The sequence below is a fragment of the Garra rufa genome, chromosome 2 (assembly GCF_049309525.1).
Source record: "Garra rufa chromosome 2, GarRuf1.0, whole genome shotgun sequence".
Taxonomy (NCBI): Eukaryota; Metazoa; Chordata; class Actinopteri; order Cypriniformes; family Cyprinidae; genus Garra; species Garra rufa.
The window spans coordinates 33,729,840-33,757,701 of record NC_133362.1 but is presented as its reverse complement, the minus strand read 5'-3'; the positions used below and the strand labels follow the sequence as shown (position 1 = coordinate 33,757,701).

Genomic DNA, 27,862 nt, shown 5'->3' with positions numbered 1-27,862 from the left:
GTGCACCTTTATAGGTTAGTCAGTTTGTGAAGGCATTTTGTGGTTCATTTTAAGGGCATTTCTGTGTGTTTTAATTATTGCTGAATCTGTAACATTATTCCTTTTTTCTTATACAGTAAAACACCATGTTGACACGCATTTGATTGACGTCTTTATGTGACGCAGGTCAGTTTTCAGATGATGATGTAATTGTGGCAGACAGGTTGAAAGGTTAATGTTAGTTGAGGTGACTGTTTTCTGTTTATATTTTGTTACCATTCTCTCAGTACAAAAAGTACGTGGCTGCTGCTGGTTGGTGTACAGTGATAAACACAGTTAGTTACCTGCCTTGCCCCTTTTTTTTTTTAAAGGTAAACGTTTTTGATAAGCATGGAGGAGTGAGGCACGTCAGCCAATGGCTAACTGAGACGAGGATATAAAGTAGGTGGGATACGTATGCTTGCAGATGATTGGCCTGTAACCCAGACACACTCACACAGATGGGTAAGACAGAAACTCTTGAAAGTGCTTCAGTGAGGTGTACCTAGGTAAACTTTCCAGTTGGTGCTGTGTATGAAACCTAAGCTGCATCTCAGATTTGAAACTGTGCCATCTATTTATGAGCTTTCATTAGGAACACAATATAGCAATAAACTCGTGCAATTTCCACCCCGACACTCACTGCCATCTTATCACCAGTTTAAAGCCTTCAAACTACTAACTGAAGCATGGAACACCGATGAAGTATACTACAGTTTATTAAAAATTACAGCTAAGCGCTGTGTTACTGCTTCACCGTCATTACTGTAATAATCAACTTTAATTACTGCAACCGCAGTTGCTACTGTAACAAATGAAGGAGGTTTCCCACATTGGCTCGGCAGTCGGCTGGAATGCAGCAGCTGCAGGAGAGGGTGGGATGTTGGGACAACTTTCATCTCAGCACATTCCAGCCTACAGCAGCCAGAAGCAACTGGCCTCTGCCCCTCTCCCCTAAAAATAAATATTACCACCAAAACAGAGCTGGCCCAGATCCATTAACCTAACTGTATCATCTTACATAATCAAGTTCTTAACACTTGTAAGCAAACACAGCAGGGACTGACTCTATGCTAATGTAGTGGAAAGAGCTCAGTAACTTAGGGACAAACATATTCCGCAAAGGTCTGTGTAAAATTTTACTTAATGGCGGAGATTAGTATGAAAGCCTCAGTTAACACAAATTACATTCCTTGTTTTATAGTGGTTGCCAAAATGATTAGAACATTAGTATTTTAATTGTAATAATCCAGTTTGCACTGCGAGTCTGACAACAGCCAGTGCTCCACAGAGAGATCTGATCTCTCCATCATCCAGTCTGTCTGGAATGACATAAAGAAACAGAACAAACTGAGACAGACTAAATCCAGAAGAACTGTGGCAACATCTCCAAGATGCTTCGGAAACCTACATGCACTGCAACAGTACTGTTAAAAGTGTTAGGCACTTTTGTATGCTGTAAAATGAGGATGCTGTCAAAAATAATGTCATAGGTTTTCTTTATCAATGAACTTCTATTAACTAAATAAATCAACATTTGGTGTGACCATCCTTTGCATTTAAAGCAGCTTTTGCCCTAGGTGCACTTGAGCATAGTTTTTCAGGTAGCTTTGCAGGTAGGTTTCTTGAAGCATCTTGGAGACGTTGCCACAGTTCTTCTGGATTTAGTCTGACTCAGTTTGTTCTGTTTCTTCATGTCATTCGACAGACTGGATGATGATGAGATCAGATCTCTGTGTGGAGCAAAATGAATGTTTGGAAATGTAATCTGATATTTCCTACTGACACACTACAGCAAAAGAAAGAAAATGTTCTAATCATTTTGGCCACCACTGCATATATAATTATTGTCACATAATTCATTGTGTAATTTTATTAGTGTATACTGGATTCTTGTGGTTATAATAATGTCTTCAAAACATCAGTACAGAGATTTAAAAAATGGCCACACATCTTCTCTTTTTTAATTTCTGTCAGTCAGTCAGCTTTAATGTGGTCTAATGTTTGTTTTTTTTGTACGCTTGTCCGTCTTTCAGTCATATACAAAGTATGAAAGGAACTTGTTGTCTTAAAGGGATTGTTTATTTAAATTTTAAATTCTGTCATTAATTACTCGTTTCAAACCCGTAAGGGTTCATTAATCTCTGGAGCACAAATTAAGATATTTCTGATGAAATCCGAGAGCTTTCTGACCCTACATAGACAGCAACGCAACTACTGTACCACGTTCAAGGCCCAAAAAGGTAGTAAGGACATTATTAAAATAGTCCATGTGACATCAGTGGTTCAACTGTAAGCTACAAGAATATTTTCGATGCCCAAAGGAAATAAAAATTATTACTTTATTCAACAATTTCTTCTTTCCTATGTCAGTCTTTGATGTGCTTTCTATCTTTCTGGGTCTTGAATGTTCTCATATTTAATCAAAAATATCTTAATATGTGTTTTAATGATGAACAAAGGTCTTACAGATTTGGAACAACAAGAGGGTGAGTAATTAATGACAGAATTTTCATGGTAATCTATAAAATATTGTAATTGTGTGACTGGCATCTACTGGATTGATTTGCAATGTTTTTGACACCTCTTTATGGGTACCTACTTAGCAAGCAATCATTTTTAGATGGATAGATCATTAATATTCACAGCAGAGAGCAGTCTGACCCTGAGGAGTATGATTTACAAACTATTTAAAAAGGTAAATGCTGTACAGAAAATGGCAGCTGCTCAAAGTAAAGGCAGTACATTAGCCTGTAGAGGGCAATAATGTGCTATTTCAGAGGTATAGATATACTGGTAGATATGTCCAGTGAATTCAGTACCTTCAGAACATTTCAGATCAATGAGACAGGCAGATATTCAACTACATATAAATGAAAGCTGCAAGAAAAGACGTTTTAAGAGTAATGGCATCAGGTAAAATACCCATGTATACTGTTGGTCCAATGTAAGTTTTTAACATTTAATCTTAAAAATACATTTTAAATCATAAAAACATTATTCATGACAAGCTCAGTGTGTATTCTGACATAATATTATGACCTTCTTGATATAGGGTACAGTCTAAAAATACAGAAATGAATTTCTATTAATTTCAATTGTGCTATTTTAAATCTTATTAATATGTGACCCTGGATCACAAAACCAGTCTTAAGTAGCACAGGTGAATTTGAAGCAATAGCCAAAAATACATTGAATGGGTCAAAATTATACATTTTTCTTTCATGTCAAAAATCATTAGGATATTAACTAAAGATCCATGTTCCATGAAGCTATTTTGTAAATTTCCTGCTGTAAATATATCAAACTCAATTTTTGATTCGTAATATGCATTGCTAATACTTTTAGACAACTTTAAAGGCAATTTTCTCACTGTTTTGTTTTTCTTTGCACCCTCATATTCCAGATTTTCAAATAGTTGTATCTTGGCCAAATATTGTCATATCCTAACAAAGCATATATCAATGGAAAGCCTATTTATTCATCACAATTTAATTGACCCTTATTTACCTTTATGACTAGTTTGTGGTCCAGAGTCCCATATATTAAATATATTTTATTAGGTAGCACTCTGAGTTATACATTATTGTAAGAACAAATACACTGTGTACAGTATGTTAAGCTTCTGAAAGCTTTAATCCAAGCATAATCTGAAACCGCATGCTTTTCTCCATAAACAAGATTAGTTTGATTTTGTGGTTGTGAATAAATTGGGTTTATGATCATGAATCTAATTCTCATTATTGTCACGTTTCCATTTCCAGGTGTTCATTTGGTTTCCAGCTGTTTATTTCTGTGTATAAACAGCTGGTCACGCTAATTTCCTCAGTATACGTTTTCAAATGTGAGCGGTCCATGTGGAAATGAATAGATTAGCAGTCTGCTGAAAACAGAGGATGAATCAATATTAGAGTTGTAAGGCTAGGTAAGGTAAAATAATTGAAATGCATTTATATCATGGAATTGTCTTGTAGTGAATCAGTATTTAATTGAAAACTTAACAACTATGTGATTCAGCTAGAGAAACACTAGTCTATAGAGGGTTTGCACTTACATCACGATTTGGTCAGTTACCTGGATGTGCTGCCATACTGGCGATGCTCGGATGTAAACAACAGCATGGATTGCATGGTAAATTTACTGCTAATTTATGCTGTCTAAACCATGGAAAAAATGTGTGGAAGCTGCAAATCATATAAAGAAGGATTTTAGGGCGCAATATTTTTGACAAACTGAAGTTAATAGGTGGTAAAGATACATACAAGAAGTATTAATTAAGATAGCCTAATATTTCACCTACCTGACTGGAAATTATACGAACAAACATGAATGTTGTCAAGAATCTTGCCCTGTAAATCCTGGTTCAGTTTGGCCAACCACAAACGCCTTTTGGTCCTCATACAGTTTTTTGCAATCTTCTCCTTGATTTGTTATAACTTTTGGCAGTCTATAGTTATTCCAAATGTTTTTCCCAGTCAGACCGATTAGTACAGTCCAAATCATGACAATAATTCACCATTTTCAGCAGCAATAATTATCAAAATATTTAAGTTAAATTCGTTTCAGTGACATTGTTTACGTTCAGTGCCGCCAATATAGCCATTGATGACGCCTCGTGAAATCACTCTGCTGTGTTTAGGATAAAGTATTTTAACCATGGTCTTTGACTCAAGGTCTAAGAGAAACAGAACAACAGAAGTTGGTGAGGTCACAAAAAAATGTCTAACTGCATTTATCCCTCAACCAGTTTTGTCAGATCAGAGGTTTTCAAAGGTGTTTGGTTCTTGTCATTGCTTGATGCAAAGACATTTCATGACCAGGCTGCATTCTAAGACCTGTCCTGGAGGCCCCCCAGTACCGCATGTTTTGTATGTCTCCTTTTTGGGACACACCCAGTTCAGGTCTTCTCTAAGGCACTCTACTAATGAGCTGATGAGTTGAATTAGATGAGGGAGACATACAAAATGTGCAGGGTTGAGTGGCCTTTAGGACAGGTTTGAAAACCCCTGCAGGAGAAGTGTTTGTTCTTTGCCTTGATCAGCAGCTGCTAGTGTCTATTATGACAACCTATTAAAAGATTTATGAAACTTTTGACATACATAAGTCTAAGTTTGGGGCCAGCAAGATTATTTAGAGATAGTTCAGTCAAGAATGAATATTAGCCCATGATTTACTCACCCTCAAGGCATCCTAGTTGACTTCTTTCAGACGAATCCAGTCGGAGTTATATTAAAAAATGTGCTAGCTCTTTCAAGTTTTATAATAGCAGTGGGTGGGTGTTTTTGTTCAACAGTCCAAAAGAAGTCCAATAAAGCGCATCCATCAATAATAAAAAGATTAGGGGGCAGAAAATGCATATAGTTGTATCATTTCATATAGTTATATCAATACCACATGAAGAGTGCCATTTTTTCTTAAAAAAATTGAATGGTTACAAATGTGACGTTGATTTTATACAACAGTTCAATAAACAAAGTTAATATCAAGAGACTTACGTTTTAGAGACCATATTGGCTGTTTTTGCTCTATTTCGCCAACAAAAATAATTCCAAACATGACCACAGCACTGTTTTGCTTCTCTGAGCAACAAAACATCATTTATGCATTTGTAACTGCAGGTTAAAGCATTCCATGTCCCTCTGAGCTGCATTAACGTGTAAATACATCTAAATGCCATATGAAACTTCTCACTCACCCTCATGTCGTTCCAAACCCGTAAGACTTTCATTCATCTTTGGAGCACAAATTAAGATATTTTTGATGAAATCCGAGAGCTTTCTGACCCTACATAGACAGCAACGCACCTACTGTACAACGTTCAAGGCCCAGAAAGGTAGTAAGGACATCGTTAAAATAGTAAATGTGACATCAGGACTATTTAGACACCATGATGAATTTTGTTGATTCTGATTTAATTTGTTTAGTAACAGCCTAACTGTATTAATATTATAACTGACTGATTAAATGTAAGAATTTGACTTCAAAGATTATGCACATTTTGGAAAAAATAGGTAAATAATGGCTTTATAAAGGTAAAAATGCCCATAAAATGTAAAAATCCATTTAAACTTCTTGGAAATTTCTATTTAATTTCTATCACTGCTGTGAACTGACCACACAGAATATGAAGAATATCAAAAACTTTAGGAGTCAGCTGTCCATGGTAGTCCTTAAGATATCAGCACAATAACACACTCAGCAAAATATCATAATTATTATATCGATAAAATCACAGACATTTTTGAGATTAAATTTTTGTCAATATCGCACACCCCTTGTACTGACACAAAATGATTTGCAACAGTTGCTTTGTCACATCCAGTGTAGACAGCCTCAAGCTGTTTTTTTTTTTTTTTGGCTAGTAGAAGTTATAAATGGCTGGTAACTGAAAAATTTAGTAGCCAAATTGGTTGGTGAGTGAAAAAGTACATTTCTGAGACTAGCGCTATGCTTACATCCTACGTCATCTACTCAAAATGGCTTACGCGCAAGACAGTTAGCTCAAGCTAGAAAAAAATAGTTTATAACATTTTAAATATGGATATTTTTCTTACAAAAACGCATCGATTCACTAAAGGAGGCCTTTATTAACCCCCCTCCCCCATGTGAGGCACTTTTTATTATGAATAGATGCACTCATCATTGGACTTCTTTTGGACTGTTGAACAAAAACACCCATCCACTGCCATTATAAAGCTTGGAAGAGCCAGGACATTTTTTTAATATATCTCCAGTTGAATGTGTCTGTAAGAAGAAAGTCTTATACACCTAGAATGCCTTGAAGGTAAGTAAATCATGGGCTAATTTTCATTTTTGGGTGACTAACCCATTAACATTTCTGAAAAAAATATAAATTTATTGCTGGTTAAAATTGGGTTATGAATGAGTGCTTGTGTTCACTCAAGCACTCATTCAGAAACCCAGGCTTTATGCTAGCTTCATACAAACCTGAATGATTCACAAGAAATAATCTATATTTAATCGGTGACTATTTGTTTATTAAACTATAAGACGACAATAAAGGATTTGTCAAAGTTTTGCGCAGTACATATTTTTGTGTTGCCTGTCTCTTTAAGAGGTTAGGCAAGGCTACTCCTTCTCCAACTGTACGCAAGTATAGGTCTCTGCAGGAAAGTAATGGGAGTTACTAGATCGGGGCGTTTTTAGACCATGGTACCTGATTGGCTGACGTCATAGTGACGGTAGGTTTAGGGGTGGGGTTAGGTAAAGGGAATCATTTCGATATCATGATTTAGAAACACCCAGCAGTTTGAAAACACCCACAAAATTCAGAAACGCCCACGTTTGCTCTGCAGAGACCTCTTCCTCACTGTACGCGTCTGTCCCACATCGCAGTTTTGTAACAGCCAACGGACACAGAGCCGCGGAACTGCAAGCTGTGAGTACTGTTTTTCTTGTGTTTTCAACCGTTGCGCATTGATAATAATGTTTATAATTTTGCTATATGGTCAATGCTTGTATCTGGCATTGCAACAACATCCCAACTCTCTGGGCTAGTCAAACAAGCTAGCCAGCAGGTATTAGCTCAATGTACTTTAACCTCCTGTGCAAGCAGTGCACAAAATAAAGTAATCTCCATGCTGACTCACCGTTACCTAACGCATTTTTTTTAGTATCCTTTTAGTATCCTTATATTTAATTAACATTTCTTCTAGTTGATTAACTAAAACGTTAGTAAACTGTAAGGTGTAATTTACTGATTATTTTTAGTTCTCCACACGTCCACGCTAACGTTAAATGTAAACAGGTTAGACTAAGTTAGATGTTTGTATTACTCTGTAGCACTGAGTTTGGTAACGCTTTTGTTCTTTCTGGAGAACATCACATGAGTGACAGAAATCAGCACAAGTATCTAAAATAAACAGTTTATTGGCAATCATGTAAATCTGGGCCATTCTACAGAACTGGTGCAAACTGCGGCCCCACAACCAAAAAAGACACCCGTAAAAAGAATTTAAGTATTCAAATCTTAGATATTTACTAAGATCCTTCCATTATCTGTTGAAACCCACAATAATATTTAAAATATCAGTAAGCTTAATTTATATAAAATCATTATTTATTAGGTACTTCTCAATTGGAATGTGGCTGTCCTGAACCATAACCCCTAAATTTCAACTTGTTAAAATTTTATTGAAATAATTTTTGCATTTTTTCCCCATTGTTGTTTAAAAGTATCTTTTTGATCCTTTTAAAAAGTGAAGTTTAAAATAGTATTTATTTTATATTTCTTTGTAACTTATCAGTATGTTTTAGTAGTGTTTTGTATGGAAGTTAAAATTCTGTAATGTGATGTGGTCACTATCAAAACTTTACTGTCACTAATGAAAATGTGCAGTCACTACCAAAACATAGGATGTTTTGTTAAAAATTAAGTATACTGAATTATCAACTAAGATGTTATGATAATGTTTGGTTAAGTGTATATTCAAACTGATGAATCCTTAACTTTGAAATCAGTATGATAATGTTTTGGCTTTTACAGAGAAAAGTTATATTCAAAATACAGCAAATCTCATAAATGACATTTAAAATATTGTTAAAAATGTAATTGTTATTGATTTACCTCTAAAAAAGGTAAATAAAAAATAAATAAAATAAATTTACAATGCAGATGTGAGCAACATTTAATAGGTCAATAAAACCCTTCTAATTAAATTATTATTACTGTGTAAAGTGACACATTTGGAGAGAGAACAAATATTTTAAAACTTTCTGAAAATACAACATGAGATAAACTGCACAATTGCTAGAAATGTGTACCTTGGATATTATACAATTTGCATACATAATTTTTTTGGAATTTTTTCAACTCTGACTGTGGACCAATTGTGTAGAATGGCCCATATAAAATGTCTGTTTGCAGTTCAGACTTAGTTATTTTAACTTAAATTTATTTAAAAAATGTTATTTTAACTTTAACTTTAACTTAAGGTGACAGGTTTACTTATGAGGAAACCCACAAATATGCATTATGGGAGGAAGATAAACATTTTTAAGCAGTGCGCACCTGTAATTAGGTAAATTATACCTGCATAACCTGTAACAGCAAGTTGCAGAGATGTACAGATGTTCACCAATTGTATGTGGACATGTAGTGTACTTCAAATTTTGGGAGGGAAAACAAAATGCACTTAAGATGTACTTAAGTCCTTATAGGTAATTGCATACCATATGAATTTTAATTTAACTGGAATTAACAACATGCAATTACATTTCCAAAAACAATACATTTAATTAGATTTTAAGTATAAGTATTTCTGTAAAAAGTACTTTAAAAATATATATTTTTGTGTTTCATTTTTGTTTTAGGGCTTATTTAAAAGAAAAAAAAAAAGCCTACTTTGAGAGGTAAAGCACTGTTTTCCTTTTATCTCCAGAGCTTTCCACTGAACTGCAATTTAACCCGATTGGGAAAGGTTGGCTAAACTCACTTTGGATGTTGGCAATGGCCCTCATGGGACTACGACCCATGCGTTTGACCCTTTTGTCACCAAGAGGAAGATTTTCTCTTTGTGTGAATAGTAATGTCAAGTACAAAGTCTCTGTGTCCCACTCCCCCCAGCTTCTAGCTAAGACAGTCGTAACTCATAACCTCCCTCCAAAGTATCTCCCACTGACCACCTCTACATGCCGAACGGCATTCAAGACATTAGTGCTCCCCACTTCTGTCAACTCTATATGCTTACGTGCTTTTTCGACAAAACGGCACTTCTCGAAGGAAAGCCAGAACAGCCAGGCTCCCTTTAGAAAGACGAAAGGTACTGCTCCTGCCCCAGCATGTCTTGGTATAGTAGAGTTGTTATAGCAATTACATGCTTGCCTTTAGTACAAATATGTGAGATTAATAAAACAGACCCTTTGGGTGCAATGGCATTCTTTCAGCTCTTTCAACTTATTTGGGTTGATTGTGAAAAGAATATTACAACATAGCTTCCATTAAACAATGTGTTATGTAACCTACCATGCATATTTTCCCTGCAGTGTCATCGTCTGTCCTGGAGGGTGAGACGCTTGCTATGGGCATGTGGTCACTCAGCCTTGGAGCTGTGGGGGCCGCCATCGCCGGATTAATACTGGCAAACACTGACTTCCTGCTGACTAAACCGGCACCTGCTACTGTACAGTATCTAGGGAATGCTGACCTCAAAACCATCGACGGTGGTAAGAAATGAACTTAAAATAAGAGCAAGTGATCACAAGTTAAATTTTGGCAAGTTGCTGTCATAATAAGGAAGAGCAGTGAAGGAATCATAGTATTTATTGAATGTTTTCCATCTGTATCCATTCAGATGAGAGGGCTTTAAAAGCAAAAACTCTCTGGGAGGAAAATGGTGCAGTGATCATGGCTGTCCGGCGACCTGGATGATTTTTGTGCAGAGAGGTAATGTGATCATGTTCCTCGGAATAAAATTCAGTTAAAGGGTTAGTTCACCCAAAAATGGTCATTAATTACCCTCATGCTGTTCCAAACCCGTAAGACCTACGCTCATCTTCGGAACACAAATTAAGATATTTTTGCTAAAATCTGAGAGTTCTCTGACCACAGACAGCAATTTGTTAAGAATTGTTAAATAAATATGTTATTTTTGTTTTCTTTGTGCACAAAAGGTTTTTTCGTAGCTTCATAAAATTACAATTGAACCACTGATGTCACATGGACTATATTAACGATGTCCTTACTACCTTTCTGGGCCTTGAATGTGGTTCTGCGGGGTCAGAGAAGCCCTAGGATTTCATAAAAAATATCTTAATTTGTGTTCCGAAGATGAACAAAGGTCTTATGGGTTTGGAACGATATAAGGGTAAGTAATTTAGACAGAATTGTTCTTTTTGGGTGAACTAACCCTTTAAATGCTTTAATTTACTGTCCAGACAAAATGTAAGCACTTTGAATTGAATCATGATTTGATTTGATTCCTGTGGTCATGATTCGATTAAAAATCGTTTGACGATTTTTCAATTTTTAATCACGATTCACAATTTTTCATCAAATTTTTTTTACATCCCTACTTCCCATAATAACAAAAGGTCAATAATTAATATAATATTTTTCCAAACACTTGCCCTCTCTGAAAATGGGGCAGGATGTTTTTGTTTTTTCTCCTCCTCCATTGCTGATTTGTTCGGACAACATCATGCTATTATCATTTATTATATTAACTAGAAAATCTAATTTTGAAATTTGTGAATCGATGCAAATCGCTAGAAGGCTGAATCGCGATTCATATGTGAATAATTTTTTCCCCCAACCCCTAGCACTTTATGCATTTTGGAGGGAAATCTGTGTTAAAGGGGTCATCGGATGCCCATTTTCCACAAGTTCATATGATTCTTTAGGGTCTTAATGAAAAGTCTATAATATGGTTAAAAATCGTCAATAGTAGTGTAATAGTAGTCATCTCTCTGCCGTGAGATGATGAGCCGTAATGTTTACTTTAGCCACATTTAGCAGCTTACTTGCCACCAAGCACATTATTAAGAAAGGCCATTTGCAAAGATGCATAAAAACCCTTATACTCACTTCTGCTGTGGGTGAAGCTGCATCACGAATGATTCACACAAACATAGATGCATATGTAGATCAGGATCGGCACTTCCCTTTCAAAACCGAAAGTAACGTTAATCATCTGCGTCTTCAGCGGCTCAGATGTCAGGAAAAAATGACGACTGGTACGTTCATTATTACATCCAACAACAGAACACCTTAATCGCTCAATCGGAAACATTCTTGTCTTCCCCTGCACCTGAGTTGACACAATGGCGATCGGAGTCGGACTGCTTCATGGGAGCGGCCTCTGTAGGTGTGCTGTTACACCGACGAGAAGCTAAGAATGACCTGATTTGGGGATATTGGGGGACCTGAAGGGGATATTACTTTTAAAGATAAAAAAAAACCACTGGGTGGATTTTTATCATTGTAGGGTGGTTGTGTACACAAACTACCAACACACATTAATGTTCAAACAACATGTAAAAGTGAGTTTTGCATCCGATGACCCTTTTAAAGGAATAGTTCGCTCAGAAATTGAAATGTACTCTCTCTCAGGACATCCAAAATGTAAACAGTGATTGATCTGTGTCCACCATGAACTAGGGCTGGGCAATTTGGCTTAGAATCAAAATCTCGATTAATTGAACATTTTAACCCGATTACGATTAATGAACGATTATTTTATTTATTAATAAAATTATATTTAATTATATTTATATAATAATTATTTTTTTGCCCTCATAGTTCACTGACAAGTTTTGTACAGTAAATATGTTCACATATTACAAGCGAGAGATTTTTGGATGAAGGGTGCATTACTTGATTTTAAAATAATTGAAGGAAACACACTATCTACGATCTATGATTATTAATTGAACATCAGTGTTGAACAACTGAAATTAAAGCAAGCATTGCTTAAAAAGAAAAGTCACATTTTTCTTAAATTAGTGAAAATAAATAACTTGCACTATTGGAAACAAAATAAATAATTTTCAATGTTTTTCATATTAAAAGTAGAAAATAAGCAGTATCTCCTCTAAATAAAATTACCCTTGTATATCCTGTAAATACTTTTTACTGTATAAATACTGTTTAAGCTCTCCGTCGACATGTCGGCGGAATAACGTAACGGAGCGCTTGTGTTTTTCAAAGGGAAAGTAATTGAAATAATCTTCCTGGAAAAATTTTAACGATTATAGGTTCTGAATGTCGATTTCGATTATTTTTCGATTAATCGCCCAGCCCTACCATGAACCATAATTAAACACATTAGACTAGTTGATAAATACATGAACGTGGGGCTGCTAATGACATGATTGTGTATCTACAGGAGGCCGCTGAGCTGTCCTCTCTGAAGCCCCAGCTTGATGAGCTCGGGGTCCCTCTGTATGCTGTGGTGAAGGAGGCTGTAGGTACAGAGATTCAGGAATTCAGGCCTCATTTCGCAGGGGAGATTTTTCTGGATGAAAAGGTTAGTAAACACTAAAGGGAGAGTTCACCCCAAAATGTACTTATTTACTTTATTTACTTACTAAAAATTTACTTAAAATTTACTTATCATTTACTCACCTTCATGTAATTCCAAACCCGTAAGACTTTTGTTCCTCTTCTAAACACAAATGACAATGTTTTTAATGAAACCTGAGAGCTTTCAATGCCTCCATGTAAGGCTACGTTTACAGTGCGTTATTTAAAATGCATAACTTTTGTTACATTTGTCGTTTATACTTCTCCGGTGTTTTCAACCCTTGAAAACGCTGCAGACCCCGTTTTATTTTGAAAACTCAGAGGTTGTGTTTCAGTGTAAACGGACCAAAATGAAGACTTCTAAAAACGACGGCGTGGCTGCGAATCCTTGACGACCATGTAAAATAATAACATCTTGCTCATTTGCTGAGTCTCATTTCGGAGACTCAATTAAGAAAAGTAGCCATTAAAACAAAAGAAATTACAGTATTTTTATGCCCCAAGGAATAACAATTAGTTAATAGTCCATTTTATTACGGTTCACTTTCTTAAATGCAGCCTGAATGTTCATGTGACTTGAATTTTCAGTTGTGTAGTGTAAACAGAGATCGTTTCTGAAACGCATTGAAAACACCAGTACAGACGAGGATTTCATTTTAAAACAAATACGCACTAGTGTAAACAAGGCCTAAGTTGACTAAACCAAAACTCAACGTCTCAAAATGTTCAAAGAGGTCATAAAAGAAATCCATGAAATGAATGGTTTAATCCAGATTTGCTGAAAGACATTACACACATACAGTACATAGAGCACATCAAATATGGTAAACGGAAGCTCGGTCGTGCCTGCATGATTTATTACTGAATAGAAAATAAAGCTATCAATAAGTAATAATTGATTCATTATTCTGCCTGGGTGTCTATTTGTGCACAGCAAGCTTTTTATGGGCCACAACAGAGGAAGATGGGTGTGATTGGTTTCATTCGCTTGGGAGTCTGGCAAAACTTTATCAGGGCCTGGAAGTCAGGTTACCAGGGGAACATGAATGGAGAAGGTTTCATCCTGGGAGGGGTGTTTGTCATCGGATCTGGTGAACAGGTAATCTATTAGATATTTCACAGAACCATTACAAAAGACAGTGCTTTTGCATTGCATTTCAGAGTTTCAGCAACTTGCTTGTCCTCACACAACCTGTTTTTTTGTTGTTGTTTTCAGGGGGTTCTTCTAGAGCACAGAGAAAAGGAGTTTGGAGATAAAGTCAGCATAGAGTCAGTTTTGGAAGCAGCTAAGAAAATTGTGGTAGAAAAGTAGATGTTGTCTTCGTTTGTCAAGTGTTTCATTAAAATGGAGATTAAGGAAAGTTCTCCTTTGATCTAGAGTCATAACCCACCTCATATTTTATCTCTCCTACTAATGCTGTGAATAGAGAGAAATGCTCAGGTTATGTTGAATTGTTAGCACTGACTGGTACACTTTGAGAGCTAAGTGACAATGCCACAGAGTTGCATGTGTTCTCATTTTAATGCTGGTGCTTTAGCATGCACAAATTAAATTAAGTGTGTGGAATTAAGTAATATTGTTTTTGCACTTTAGAAATAGCTTTTCATGAATCATTGTATTGTTGTTTTTCACCCTGCTGCGTTCCTTTGGATGTCTGCTGCCACACTGGTGGTTTTTGTGGTATGTGTATTAATGAAAGTCTGTCTCCAAACTCCATGTAGAAAGAGCAGATTTGATGCAAACACATGCTTACAAAGCTGCTGGTTTCTGGTCAGTGAGCAGCCAAAGGTTCAGCTATTAGTGGACACAATGAACAATAAACATGTAATCTCCAAAAATTCAGTTTGTCTTCATTTGCCATTCTTTGAAGTATTTGAGAAACTGCATTTATTGCAGTCAATAGGGGCCAAGCACCTACTGTATCCATTTGCGTTCGTCTTCTGCTGCTGCTGCTTCTTCCGGCTCCTGAGTCTATAGCAGCCCAAAGAACCACTTGCAGGAAAGTTGTGAAATTTGGCACACTGATAGAGGACAGTCCCATCATTAACCATCACAAGTTTGGAGTCTCTTACTCAAAAAAAAAAAAATCACTCATAAGTCACAAATAAACTTTTTTTTTTTTCTCAGAATTCCAGAATCCTTGGCTCATGCAGAGTCTAATGAACATAAAAACCGGTTTGTCTGATTTTCACCAAAATTGGCTCAGATCATCATCAGTCCATGCTGGCAAAAAGTTATGGAATTCAAGTTGATTAGTCAAACCGTTCTTGAATAACACGCAAACAAATTATACGAAAAGCATGCAAAAATGGATGTGAGGCTATATCTCCGAAGTGGTATGGCGTATTGAGACCAAACTTGGTGTCTGTTATAATAAGCGTGACCTGAGGCTGCCTGCAGTGTTTCAGTGCAGTGCCACCTAGTGGTCAGGAGACAATTTTTTATTTTATTTTTGCTCATAACTTCTGAATGTCTTTGACAAAAATGTGTTAATTGATAACTGTATTTTTACAAATTTTAGGCTTGATGCCAAAATGGCAAAGCTTTGACATTAATGACACCAAACTTTGTGTGAGCCATTGTCACCCTACACAAAACACATCACATCAATTTGATAACAGCACCACCTGTTGGTCAAAATTGATAAGCCATTAAATCATATTAATAGGATTTCTACTTTATATTTCTGCCATTTTGACTAAAATCATTTTAAAATGGCTTCATTTACTCATTGTAGTTGGTCTGATGCTCCATAGAAAGCTTAATTCCTCATTTTGCCTCTGGTGTGCTTGGCCTCGTGATTGCTGCTTGCAACTATATTTTACATTCTATTTCTGCACAACACAACTTGCTGCTAAGCCATTCAGCTCTAATTAATATATTTGTATATGCAACGAAGTACTTTTCTTTGTTCACCTACTGTTGAAGCTTGCACTTCAAAGGCCGAGGACTTTGAAACGCCCCTCATGATAGCATTTTGTTTGTTGTTTAATCAAGTTTAAACAGAAATTTGGGTTCCAAATGGGGAAGCCATTTGATTCAGAAAATGTCTGAATCAATGAGTAATGAAAATCTGTTAAATATGTACTCACCCTCAATAAATTGCTCATTAATGGATACTCTGTAGTGAATGGGTGCCATCAGAATCCAAAAAGAGTTTCCAACAAATTCATCAAGGCATTTTAGTTTACACTGTTTCTGAAATAATCAATAATCCATAAATTTCTCCAGTGGGAAAGTCCATCACTTGTCCCACATTAAAATCCACTGACATATTTGTTTAGAACTCTTTGCTTGACTGTCACTAACAGTTTTATTAGTTTGTGTGGAGCAGCATTTACTGCAGGGTTGCCAGGTTTTTACAACAAAACCCCCTTGTAAAATTAGCATTCCAGAGAATAAATATCAAATTTTTAGGGTCGCTTAAACCCGCGGATATAAACAACAACACGTAGCAACAGTGTTAAAGTAGCAAGCCAAAGCCGCTCTGACATGTAAATGTAAATAATTAAAGCACTTATATTAAACCTGCATCGTGCATATGCATTTAATTGAATTGTGGCGTTTGTGAATTCTTAATGGCATTATGATTTTTAAACGGGTTTAATATGTGGAATGCGCCATTTCTGGAACACTCAGCTTCTCACTTCACAAAATGACTAGAGTCACGTCAATTACTTGTGAATTTTTGCAATTTTATCAGCTGTTCGAACTGTTTATTACCAATTCACTGCAGAGGATTCATTAGTGTATGCTAAATTTCTCCAAACCTGTTCTAAAAAAGAAACAAACTCACCTATATCTTGGATAGCCTGAATCTGAGTCACATTTTCCTTTTTTGTTGAACTATGAAGTAAGCTTAGGAAATAGAAGTATAACAGCATACGGTGAATGGTAAAACTGTTAGCACTTCCATCAGATAATATATTAAAATGATATGGTAAGACATACCAGTTTGCAATATCAAGCAGTTTTATACAGCTAAAAATAGCTGGACCCATAATGGCCATGCCCGCTCTTGCAGGAAAAATAAGGTAGATAAGCCAAATATTTTCTTTCTTTTTAAGTATGATGACTCTCTATAGCAAATACTGACAAACAAAATAGTCTCAGACAAAATTGAATATCTTTATTACATTGTTCCAGATAAAATACACACAAGGATTTAACAAAACAATATAAAATGCTGGAAAAATAAAACAATGAGCACCAATAATGATAACTAGAATATTTGTGCTAAAGTGGGTCTTCCTAGTGTAACAATTATATGCAAGTTACATCACACTAATTATTGCACTTGCATTTGTCTGCACTTTCCACACTATAAGAAACCTGTCAATAAATATGTGCTTTAATCAGTGAATCATAATTTTCTTTTGGCTAGGTCTTATTTGGTGTGACAATCTTTATTTTTGATTTCATCTATTATGATTGACACATAACTTTTTGTTAGACAACCATTAAGTTATAACTGCATATAAAAAATAAGTATAATATCTGTCAGTTTAAGTGTAGAATTGTGTCTATAAACATTGTGACACTAGTAAGCATTACTGAAATGAACTTATCTCCTGATATACTGTGCATTTTGAAAGGAAGAACGAGTCTCGACACTAGGTGGTTGAACTGGTCTGTGATATTTTGTGTAACAGGACATCCCGGGAAGAAATGTGCTTTGTATGAATCACAATCAAATAGTCATATTTGCATAACATATCCAACACTTCTCTATATCAAACCTAGATGTGTTTTTGTACTACCATCATTGACTGCTTTCAACTAGGCTTCCTTTTTTACATAACAATGTGCTTAGATATTAGGCTAAATTAATGGAGTGCTTAGGTTTAAAACAGATCTCTACTGCCTCTTAGAGGACATGATAAGAATAACGACAAGTATGTGTGTCGTTGCACCCAAAAAGCAGAATTGGGAGAGTGTGATGGCAACAAAAACACTGTAAAGGTTAACTTCATTCACAATAATAGGAACCAGACAACAAAAACTACACACACCATACACATTACCACAATATGTCAGAAAGTTTGATCATACGTGCTCAGGTTACAGGACCAGAGGGTAGTGAACTTACTAATGGATATATCATATACTACAGACACTGTGACTGACATCCTCCTCATATATATATATATATATATTATTAATCACATAACAGATTCCCCCATTGGCAACAATAAATATATCTGATTGTTGTTCCCATAACTGTAAATGTCTGAGATGTAATACATGATCAAAGCAACTTCTTCTTCATACTCCAAATGAGAATATTTCTTCTATTGAACATGAGCAAATGCTGTTCTTATAATTTGCTCTTGCTGCCTGAGATATGTAGGGGAAATTCTTCGTACAATCACAAATGCTAATAATACATATTAAATATTCCAATAAATATAATATTGACCTTTCTTCAATAACAATACACAAACTACAATCCACACAACCAAATGTCTGAGACATTTGCGATGACTTAAACCACACAGGCCTATAAGGCTTAAACAGAAATAATAAAGCCTGTGGAAAGCGATATCAGTGATGTGCTTATGAAGGAGTGTTTGCACATCTTAGGGCTTCTTTTGTGGAATACAGAGTAAAGCATTATGCATTCTCTGCATAAGTGCACTTAATGGGCACATAGTGGAGCGTGAAAGGTGGAAATACTCCTTCTATCATAATAAAGTTGAAAACCCAATTTCTGCAACTGACTAGTAACAACGCACATGGTAGAGTTGAACAGACGTTTAAACCACAAACCAAGCAATCTTAGAAAGTTCTGAGCCACTAGTTAAAAAAGAAAAGGTATACTATATGCGTATAATAAATGAAAATAAAGAATATACTGGTAAATAAGTCTATATGTGTGGGGTCAACACAAGATGAAGGTGTAAAGCAATGCAGCAGTTAACATTCAAGCATCTTATACTAAATCCAGCAGCAAGTTCTGGCCTTTCGCTGTACATATAGATATTTTGGATAGTACAGGGGTAAAATTGACAAAAATATATAACTCAGAACAGCGAAACAAAAATAAATATGTTCTATCCAAAGTTGTGCCCACTAACCTCCAGTGCAGTGGAGGACATCAACATGGGCTGCAACCTAGACCTCTCTACAGACCCTTGTTAAAATAAACTGTAGTGATGTGAGGATTGCTTTGTCGTAACCTCTCTTGAAGCTCTGGCTCCAGGCTGCTCACCTTCATAGAACTTTACAGAGACAAAAAAAAACAACTCAAATCAGCATGTTAGTCAAACCACAGCGAGAGCGTTTTTCAATTAGAAGCACTCACCTCTTCTGAGGAAACAGAGCACAGCACAGCGGAGTGGCAAATACCAGACTGTGGAGATGGATATTTAAAATAAGTTATTCATTCACTGTTTTAAACCATGATTATAGTGTATAGCGAACAAACACTGTTAAAAACTCACCAGAGTCCAACAAGTCCAACTTGTACAGGGGCATTGAGAACCGGGAACCGCTGAGAAATTAAAACGAATCCGTTTAAAAACACATTTTCTCATATAGATGCTTGAAATGAGTGTGTTTGTGGTTCCATACCTTCATGAAGGCCTTCTTCTCTAAGGTATTCATGATAACTGGAGGAATAGCTGTGTGGGGAAAATTCACAACACACTTTCTTAATTTCATATTTAAAGTTCACTTAGAGAATAAAAATGTCCCAATAATTTTCTCATCCCCATGTCATGCAAGATGTTTATGTCTTTCTTTCTTCAGTCGAAAAGAAGGTTTTTACGGGAAACATTCCAGGAGTTTTCTCCATATAGTGGACTTAAAGCAAGTTTAAAGGTCCAAAATGCAGTTTCAATGCAGCTTCGAAGGGCTCTACATGACCCCAGCCATGACATGGGGATTAGTAATTTATCAGGGAATTTTTTATTCTGGAAGAAAACTAATTCCTTAACTAATTTATTTGGCTGTGAATAAGAATGCATTGAATGCATGGTACAATATAATATGTAGATGAAAAACATCTACAAAAGCTTACCCATGGCTGGCACTGCCATGCCAATACGAGACACCACCACCTGTACGATAGCTTGCCGAGCAGCTTGAGTTGATTCTCCGAGACGCTGTCCCTCAATATCAGTAACAGGAATACCATACTTCAGCTCTCTGTAGAAGAATTCATTCATTTAGTGGTAGTTTCAGCAAAACATTTGCTTGTGTTTTATTAATTAAAACCAGTTTACTCACATACCTTTGTCTCATGAAGGGTATGTTGATACAGTTTGCTGCTGCAACTGCAGCAAATGGAACAAAACGCCCCATAATAGCTGGCAAGCGCTGAGAAAAGATAAGATAATTCAAGTCACTGCTGCCATACATTGTCTAGATGTTAAAAAAGTCAACATTTAAGGCAAGACAGAGGTAAACTAATTTTGCACGGCATGATAAAGATATACAGTTGAGGTCAAAAGTTTACATACACCTTGCAGAATCTGCAAAATGTTCATTCTGTTCAAAAGTTTACACCCCTTAATGCATTGTGTTTACTTCTGGAGCATCAGTGAGTGTTTAAATCTTCTGTTATAGTTGCATATGAGTCCTTCAGTTGTGCTCAGTGTGAAAAGATGGATCTCAAAATCATACAGTCATTGTTGGAAAGGGTTCAAATTCACAGAAATGCTGAAAAACCAAAGAATTTGTGGGACCTGATGGATTTTTTTCTGAAGAACAGCGGGCAATTTAACTGTTCATTACAAACAAGGGACTCATAAACAACTATCACTAAAAAAAAAATAGCTGTGGATCATTCAGGTAGCAACACAGTATTAAGAATCAAGTGTATGTTAACTTTTGAATGGGGTAATTTTTATAAATTCAACTATTATTTTCTCTTGTGGACTATGTAAATGTCTTTAATGTGAAATATCGTATTTAGGTCAGTACTAAATAAAACATAACATGCATTTTGTATGATCCCTCTTATTCTGGTAAAATAATTAACATTTAGCAGATTTTGCAAGATGTATGTAAATTTTTGACCTCAACTATAAATATTTAACCACTGTCTAAATTATATATTTTAGACATTTTTAGCGGTTTCCTGACTGGAGTAATAGCTGCTAAGATTACATTATTTAAAACAAATAAAATTTATTTAAAATTGTAATTAAAATCTCACAATTTTGATCAAATAAATACTGTCTTTGTGAGACTGTTAAAACCATCAAAAAATACTTTTTTTACTCCAATATGTTAAACACCAGTGTATATATGAAAACATATAAATGATATAGTGAGTGGTAAACTGATATCTTACAGGATTAGTTCACTCCTGAATTAAAATTTCCCAATAATTTACTCACCCCCATGTCATCCAAGATGTTCACGTCTTTCTTTATTCAGTCGAGAAGAAATAAAGGTTGAGGAAAAAATTCCAGGACTTTTCTCTATATAGTGGACTTCAATGGGGATCAAAAGTTTAAAGATCCAAATTGCAATTTCAATGCAGCTTCAACGATCCCAGCCAAGAAATAAGGGTCTTGTCTAGCAAAACGATCGTTCATTTTCTAAAAAAAAAAAAAAAAACAAATTCAGAAACTTGTAACCACAAATACATATCCTGCACTAGCTCTGAGATGATGGAAAGGTCATGCCTGGTAAGTTTGTCTCTGTACTGTTTAAAAAGGTAGGGTAGGGCAAAAACCACCATCTCATTTTCTTCTTCAACTTCAAAATCGTCTGACACCCTTTTTTTAAAGGGTGTTTGACTTTCTTTGCACGTTTGCTTTGTAAACACTGGGTTGGGACTTCCGTCTATGTCACTTGTGACCTTTCCAATGTGATTACGTTAGTTGTGGATGCAGAGCTAGTGCAAGATGTGCATTTGTGGTTAAAAACAAATTATTTATTTATTTTTTTTTAGAAAATGACCGATCATTTCGCTAGGGATGGTGTAGGCTGGGGTTGTATAGAAGCTGCATTGAAACTGCAGTTCGGACCTTCAACCCCTTGATCCCCATTGAAGTCCACTATATGGAGAAAAATCCTGGAATGTTTTCCTCAAAAAACTTAATTTCTTTTCGACTAAAGAAAGACAGACATGAACATCTTGGATGACATTTTAGAAAATTTAGAACTAATCTTGTTAATGTTAATCTTTTTTTACTCTGTAATTAACTATAAATATTGAGTAGTTTAGTACAGGACAGACCTTGGTCAGAGACTTCAGTCCAAGAGCTGTTACTACAGCTCCAGTGGTAGCACTAACGTAGGCTGCTCCAAGCTGACTGCAAAAGTTAAAATAAAATACATATGTCGTAAGTATTACTGAGCAGATCAGTACCACTAATATTTCTCATGGAGCTCATAATTACTGATATTACAGAACGCACAACTCTCCTTTACTTGTGTTTAGAAAAAGCTATGACGTTGAATAGTGTGTTCTTCTCTAAAGCATGTGTCAAAAATAGAGGTCAACCGATGTATCGGCACCGATAGTTGATTGGCGGAACTATCGGTTATCGGCAAAAATCCTTCCCGATAGTTTTTCCGGGTTGCGTTCTTTGCTGAAGCAGTCATAGAGTATGAGAGGTTAAGTCTGACATCAATGCTTAATGTCAGGATTGTTACTATATATTTGCATTGGTTTATATCAAGCTGGTCATATTGTTAGCCAGCAAAGTTGCAGATTTAAAGACATGACGTGAGAAAGCAAACCATGTTCATTTAGCCGACAGAAATCCTGCTGCGCCACAGCGCGTCATTCATAGTTTTACATTACATCACATCTGTCACAAATCTTTGTTAATGTTCATAAAGACTTGACCCTGGGCTGGAAGATTACGTATTGTGCGTTTAAGTGAAACGTTTGTATTTCTGTAGCTCTAATAAAGTCTGTATGCTTCATATAGAGCTATAATTTATGTTTTAGCCTTTTCTTCAGGCTGCGGAAGCATGGTTACGCACTTTATTTCACAATGCCAGTTTTCCTTGTTCTTATTCGATTTTAATAACCGATCAAAAAAATTTATGTATTAAAAATTAAGATAAAATTTATACAAAACGAAATTTGTTTAAGAAGGGATTTTCCACAAATAAAAATGTACAAAGTGGTCAAAAAATTGCGTCATACTACGTCCTTTATGGAACGGAACGCAACGGCGCTGTATGTTGGCACGCTGCCCACAAGGCTATTGGCGCCGACGTTTTAGTACTTTTTTAAAAATAGCAGAGCACTATATTAGTTGCCTTTCAGTATCCATTTTCAAAAAGTATCGGTTAATTAATCGGTATCGGCCAGTGTGGTCCAACCTAACTATCGGTAAAAACCAATATCGGAAGACCTCTAGTCAAAAACAATATTAAAACAATACAAGCCTCACTGCATAACCTGTAAATCCAGCAACTGATGCTTGGTAATGATTCAGCAAATGATTCAGACAATTACATTGTTAAATGTTAAACTGCTAATAAACACATGATCAGAATGGAAACATAAATAAATGAGCATGCTGTCTGAATCTGTCTGTATTCAGAACGTGAAGTGATCATGAAACACTGACATCTGCTCCATGGAAGTTCATGGAACACAAGTGGAACCGATTCCAGCATTTGTATCATCATGGCAGTTTGGCTCATGCAACAGCTTTCAGGAAACTAAATTGGGCAATATACCAACATAGTGTGGGCGAAACACATCACACCATCAAGAGGGGGCTGCCATGAGGCCTCCATATAGAAACCTGCATCTAGTTTGTTTCTAGTAGTGATCTTAGCCTTCATACTTCATGGTCATTGGCGCATCTCCACTGCGGTTAGTGTAGTTGACAATGGCGTTGAAGGACTGGTTTACCCACTGCCAAAACACCACTGCTGGGGTCGTCCTGATAACACAGAGAAAGACTTACATTAAAAGAAAAAAAATATTTCTTTTAAATACTATAAGAATATTTCTAACTGCAAAACCCTTTTATAGACAACGCCGCAGTCATGAGAATCCCACACAAGGCTATAATTTGAGTCACATGTTGGTCTTGCTCAAAATGACTCATTTGCAGATGACTCACTTATCCAAAAAAAAAAAAATAATAATAATAATAATAATAAGCATCCACAAAACCAGTAAAAAGAAACATATATCATCTATATGTATTTTTTCATTCTTAGTAATAGTATTCTTTTACACTTGGTAGTGTTTTAAGAGCACAAAACAAAAAACCTCCAAGCTATTCACTGGGAGTGCTGTCTTTTCCATGATGACTCATTTAGAAAGTATTCACAGAACTGAGCGGGGATATTTATCCCAGCCCATGGAAAGTTTTACTCAGTTTCCTTCTCTGGCTTTAATGTATAACTTTTTAGGTCTATGGTGTCCATAAAAAGAGCGATCCAGTGTGACAGACGGCGTGCTTACCTGTAAAAGGTAAGCATGCAACCCGTAATGGTCATGTTCATGGGCACTTGTGCAGACATGCGTCCAACTAGCAGCATTTTCTCTCCTGTGTCTGGGTGGAAAGCAGAGTCGTAGATGTATTTGGCCCTCCATAGTTGATCTTCTGTAAGCCCAGGCTTCACGATTCCCAATCTGTAAAAGGGCACAGCAGTACAGTCAGCAACACATCAAAACAACAATGTAACATACTGATCCCATGATGAACTGATAAAAGCATAAAGAGCTGAAACAGTATTTAAAAGTGAAGTGTGTCATTTTTGCATTTTTAAATAGTGTCTCCTATCCCAGGTTAATTTAGAGAAACATAAGTAAGCCATTCGTAGGTTGATTGCTCTAAAAGCTCTGTGGCACTTTCAAAACATTGCTATTTTTGTTTGAGCATCACAACCAGCAACACTGACCAATGGCATTTGGGGTGGGATTGGCATCTGTTTGTTTGACCAATGGAAGATGGGGGAGTGTTTGAAAACAGCCATTAATAAGACTTCACAGGTCATTAGGTAAAACACACACACACACACACACACACACACACACACACACACACACACACACACACACATATATATATATATATATATATATATATATATAAGATTGGTAGGTTTACTTCATTACTTCAGTAAAAATTGTGCTTTTTTGCAACTGTGAATACAAAGTTCAAAAGAACAGCATTTATTTGAAATAAAATTATCTTGAAATAAAAGTCTTTGCTATCACTTTTGATCAATTTAATGCATCCTTGCTGAATAAAAGTATTATTTATTTATTTATTTTCAAATACTGTTATACCACTGTTCAAAAGTTTATACTAATCGTTAGCTATATAAAAAACTCTTTACTATTTGAACAGATATGTGACCCTGGATCACAAAACCAGTCATAAGGGTAAATTTTTCTATTTTTAATTTATACATCATCTGAAAGCTGAATAAACAAGATGTATTGTTTCCATTTCCGTTTATGTATTGTATTGTTTATTAGGATAGGACGATATTTGGCCGAGATACAACAGAAATCTGAGGATGCAAAAATATCAAAATATTGAGAAAATCGCCCTTAAATTGTCCAAATTAAGTTCTTAGCCATGCAAATTACATTTGATATATGTGACCCTGGACCACAAAACCAGTCATAAGGTTAAATTTTACAAAACTGAGATGTATACATCATATGAAATCTCAATAAATAAGCTTTCTAATGATGTATGGTTTGGCAGAGATACATCTATTTGAAAATCTGAAATCTAAGGGTGCAAAAAAAATCTAAATACTGATAAAATCACCTTTAAAGTTGTCCAAATTAAGTTCTTAATGCATATTACTAATCAAAAATTACATTTTGATATGGTTACAGTAGGAATTTTACAAAAAAATCTTCATAGAACATGATTTTTGGCATAAAAGAAAAATCAATAATTTTGACCCATACTATGTATTTTTGGCTATTGCTACAAATATACCCCAGCGACTTAAAACTAGTTTTGTGGTCCAGGGTCACATATTTACAGTAAGAAATTTACAAAATATCTTCATGGAACATAATTACTTAACATACTAGTGATTTTGGGCATAAAAGAAAAATTGATCATTTGACCGATACAACGTATATTTGGCTATTGCTACAAATTATACCCATGCTACTTAAGACTGGTTTTGTGGTCCAGGGTCACATATGTTTTTCATCACAGCTCCTTTTTGACAAAGTGAAACCTTGCTGCTGTTCGTAAAAAGAAGATGTGCCTAGTTTCAAATAAAAATCCACGATACAGTGTTTTAAGAGTTTAGAACGAAAAACAAACATTCTCTATATTGCACTCTAAAACTTATCCAGTATTGTTGTGATTGGTATGGCTACAGTTTTGACATTATGTCAAAGTACAGGATTTCACCCCTAACATTCACATATAGCCTACAACATTAAAAAAAAGAGAGGGATCACAGACCTGTAGTTCTCCACAGTAACTCTTGCATCCTCCAAAACATCACTGGACAGCAGCACATTTCTGGGGTCCGTCACCATGAAGAAGTGCTGAGCTCGGCCCATAAACGTGCCCTGGTCCCATCGTGGTTCCTTAATGTTGATATTCAGAGGCAAATCTCCAGACATCCTATCAGCTTCTGTGAAGACCACAAATAAGTCTGGGTTATAGCGTTCAATTAGACTGAGAAACATATGGTTTAGCAGCTTTTTGAACCTGATTTGTAGGAAGAAGGTAATATTTAGACTGTAAAACGAATGATTGAGATGTCTGTCACGAAGAATGTTGAACTGCAGCTATGCTAGCGTAACTGTGGTCAGTGACAAAATAGTTTTACTTTCACATTTTAAGCTAAGAAAATGAATGACTGACGGCATTGAAAGTAACAGCTCCTTCAACTTAAAGGACACTTGCTAATAAACAGGATGGATCCTTTCGCATTAATACGCCTATATCTTATTACACAAGCCTGTAAACAATAATGCTTGACAGAGGAACGTGAGATTAGCAGTACATTTCAAAAGAGGAAGGACTAGCCGGGGCTGCTGAAGTTGCACAGCTGTTTACTTGCAAAAAAGTATGTAACTAAACAGGTATTAACTAAATTAAATAGTATAGTTTATCTACCATGGAAATCGAGCGATAAAATAGCATATTTACAGCTATTGTAGCTAATGCTAGCTGCTCTGCCTGGTGTGATGTAAACTGACAAGGACATGCAAAATACCGACATTTTCTTATCACATGAGTTTCACTTTGTTTCACCGAAGCTGTCACTTTGTAAAGCTGCACTGTATGTGCTATTCTCACTTATAAAGTAAGTAATTTAATTACAAGCAAACCAAAATCCCCTTCAACGGGCTAAAATAACGTTACCGTTAGCTAGCTTCAACATAATCCCAAGTACATGAACACAGCGACCAAAACAAACATGCATTTTTGTTTAAAGAGCTACACGATAAAATATCAGACGCAGACCTTGCTAAAACACCACAGGTAACGTTCAGGTACACCTTGAAGCAGATGACCTCAGTGCTGACTGCTTTCCTCTGCGTGATGACAGTATACTGAACGCACTTCCGGTCTTGCCTTCAAAATCTGCACTAGATGCAAAGAGTATGATGAACGGACACTTTTTGTGTGAAAAGGCGGTGTTTAGAGTAGAGAGATCTACAGTTGGCTCATGAGACTGGGCGTGGAAAAGAGCTGCGCTGTGATTGGTTGATGGTTCGGAAGGCGGGTGTGAATTAGAGCCGAATTGTGATTGGTTATTTGATTCGTTATTTCCTGAGATAGGTTATTGTTGGTAGCGCTAACCTCTACAGACGTTGAGTTGCTCTAATTGAAATTGTTAGCTATTTGAAAAAGTATTAAATATGTGCTTAGCAACTTTTTAACGATTTTAGCCATTTTTTTAGCACGCCCTTCAAGCCATACGTCTTCGCT

General features: G+C 35.9%; 2 protein-coding genes across 3 annotated transcripts; one reads left to right on the top strand and one right to left on the bottom strand.

Annotated features, from left to right (window-relative positions):
- Positions 1-7,300: 7,300 nt before the first annotated feature.
- On the top strand, positions 7,301-14,843 carry selenou1a (selenoprotein U 1a). 2 transcript variants are annotated; one of them, XM_073835147.1, is made up of 7 exons: positions 7,335-7,417; positions 9,420-9,800; positions 10,024-10,203; positions 10,332-10,423; positions 12,864-13,004; positions 13,935-14,099; positions 14,217-14,843. In XM_073835147.1, the coding sequence occupies exons 2-7, from the start codon at positions 9,479-9,481 to the stop codon at positions 14,310-14,312; spliced, it is 996 nt and encodes a 331-aa protein (XP_073691248.1). In that variant the 5' UTR covers positions 7,335-7,417; positions 9,420-9,478; the 3' UTR covers positions 14,313-14,843. The 2 variants fall into 2 exon arrangements, with proteins under 2 accessions (XP_073691249.1, XP_073691248.1); XM_073835148.1 differs by lacking the exon at positions 9,420-9,800 and having other exon boundaries at positions 7,301-7,417.
- Positions 14,844-17,110: 2,267 nt separating this feature from the next.
- sfxn3 (sideroflexin 3) lies at positions 17,111-27,531 on the bottom strand. The gene is made up of 11 exons (XM_073834139.1): positions 27,395-27,531; positions 26,381-26,555; positions 24,397-24,567; positions 23,768-23,866; positions 22,195-22,270; positions 20,236-20,321; positions 20,023-20,150; positions 19,575-19,624; positions 19,445-19,494; positions 19,306-19,353; positions 17,111-19,222 (listed from the first exon to the last, which is right to left on the bottom strand). The coding sequence occupies exons 2-11, from the start codon at positions 26,542-26,544 to the stop codon at positions 19,126-19,128; spliced, it is 969 nt and encodes a 322-aa protein (XP_073690240.1). The 5' UTR covers positions 26,545-26,555; positions 27,395-27,531; the 3' UTR covers positions 17,111-19,125.
- Between the last annotated feature and the right edge of the window lie 331 nt (positions 27,532-27,862).

Bases quoted from the DNA above. Each gene is read 5' to 3' on its own strand.
- sfxn3 (XM_073834139.1), bottom strand. From the start codon at position 26,544: ATGTCTGGAGATTTGCCTCTGAATATCAACATTAAGGAACCACGATGG. The intron at 20,322-22,194 runs GTCTGTCCTGTA...ATCTTTTCTCAG, and splicing joins GACTGAAGTCTCTGACCAAG to CGCTTGCCAGCTATTATGGG. The intron at 19,223-19,305 runs GTGAGTGCTTCT...GTCTCTGTAAAG, and splicing joins GCTCTGTTTCCTCAGAAGAG to TTCTATGAAGGTGAGCAGCC.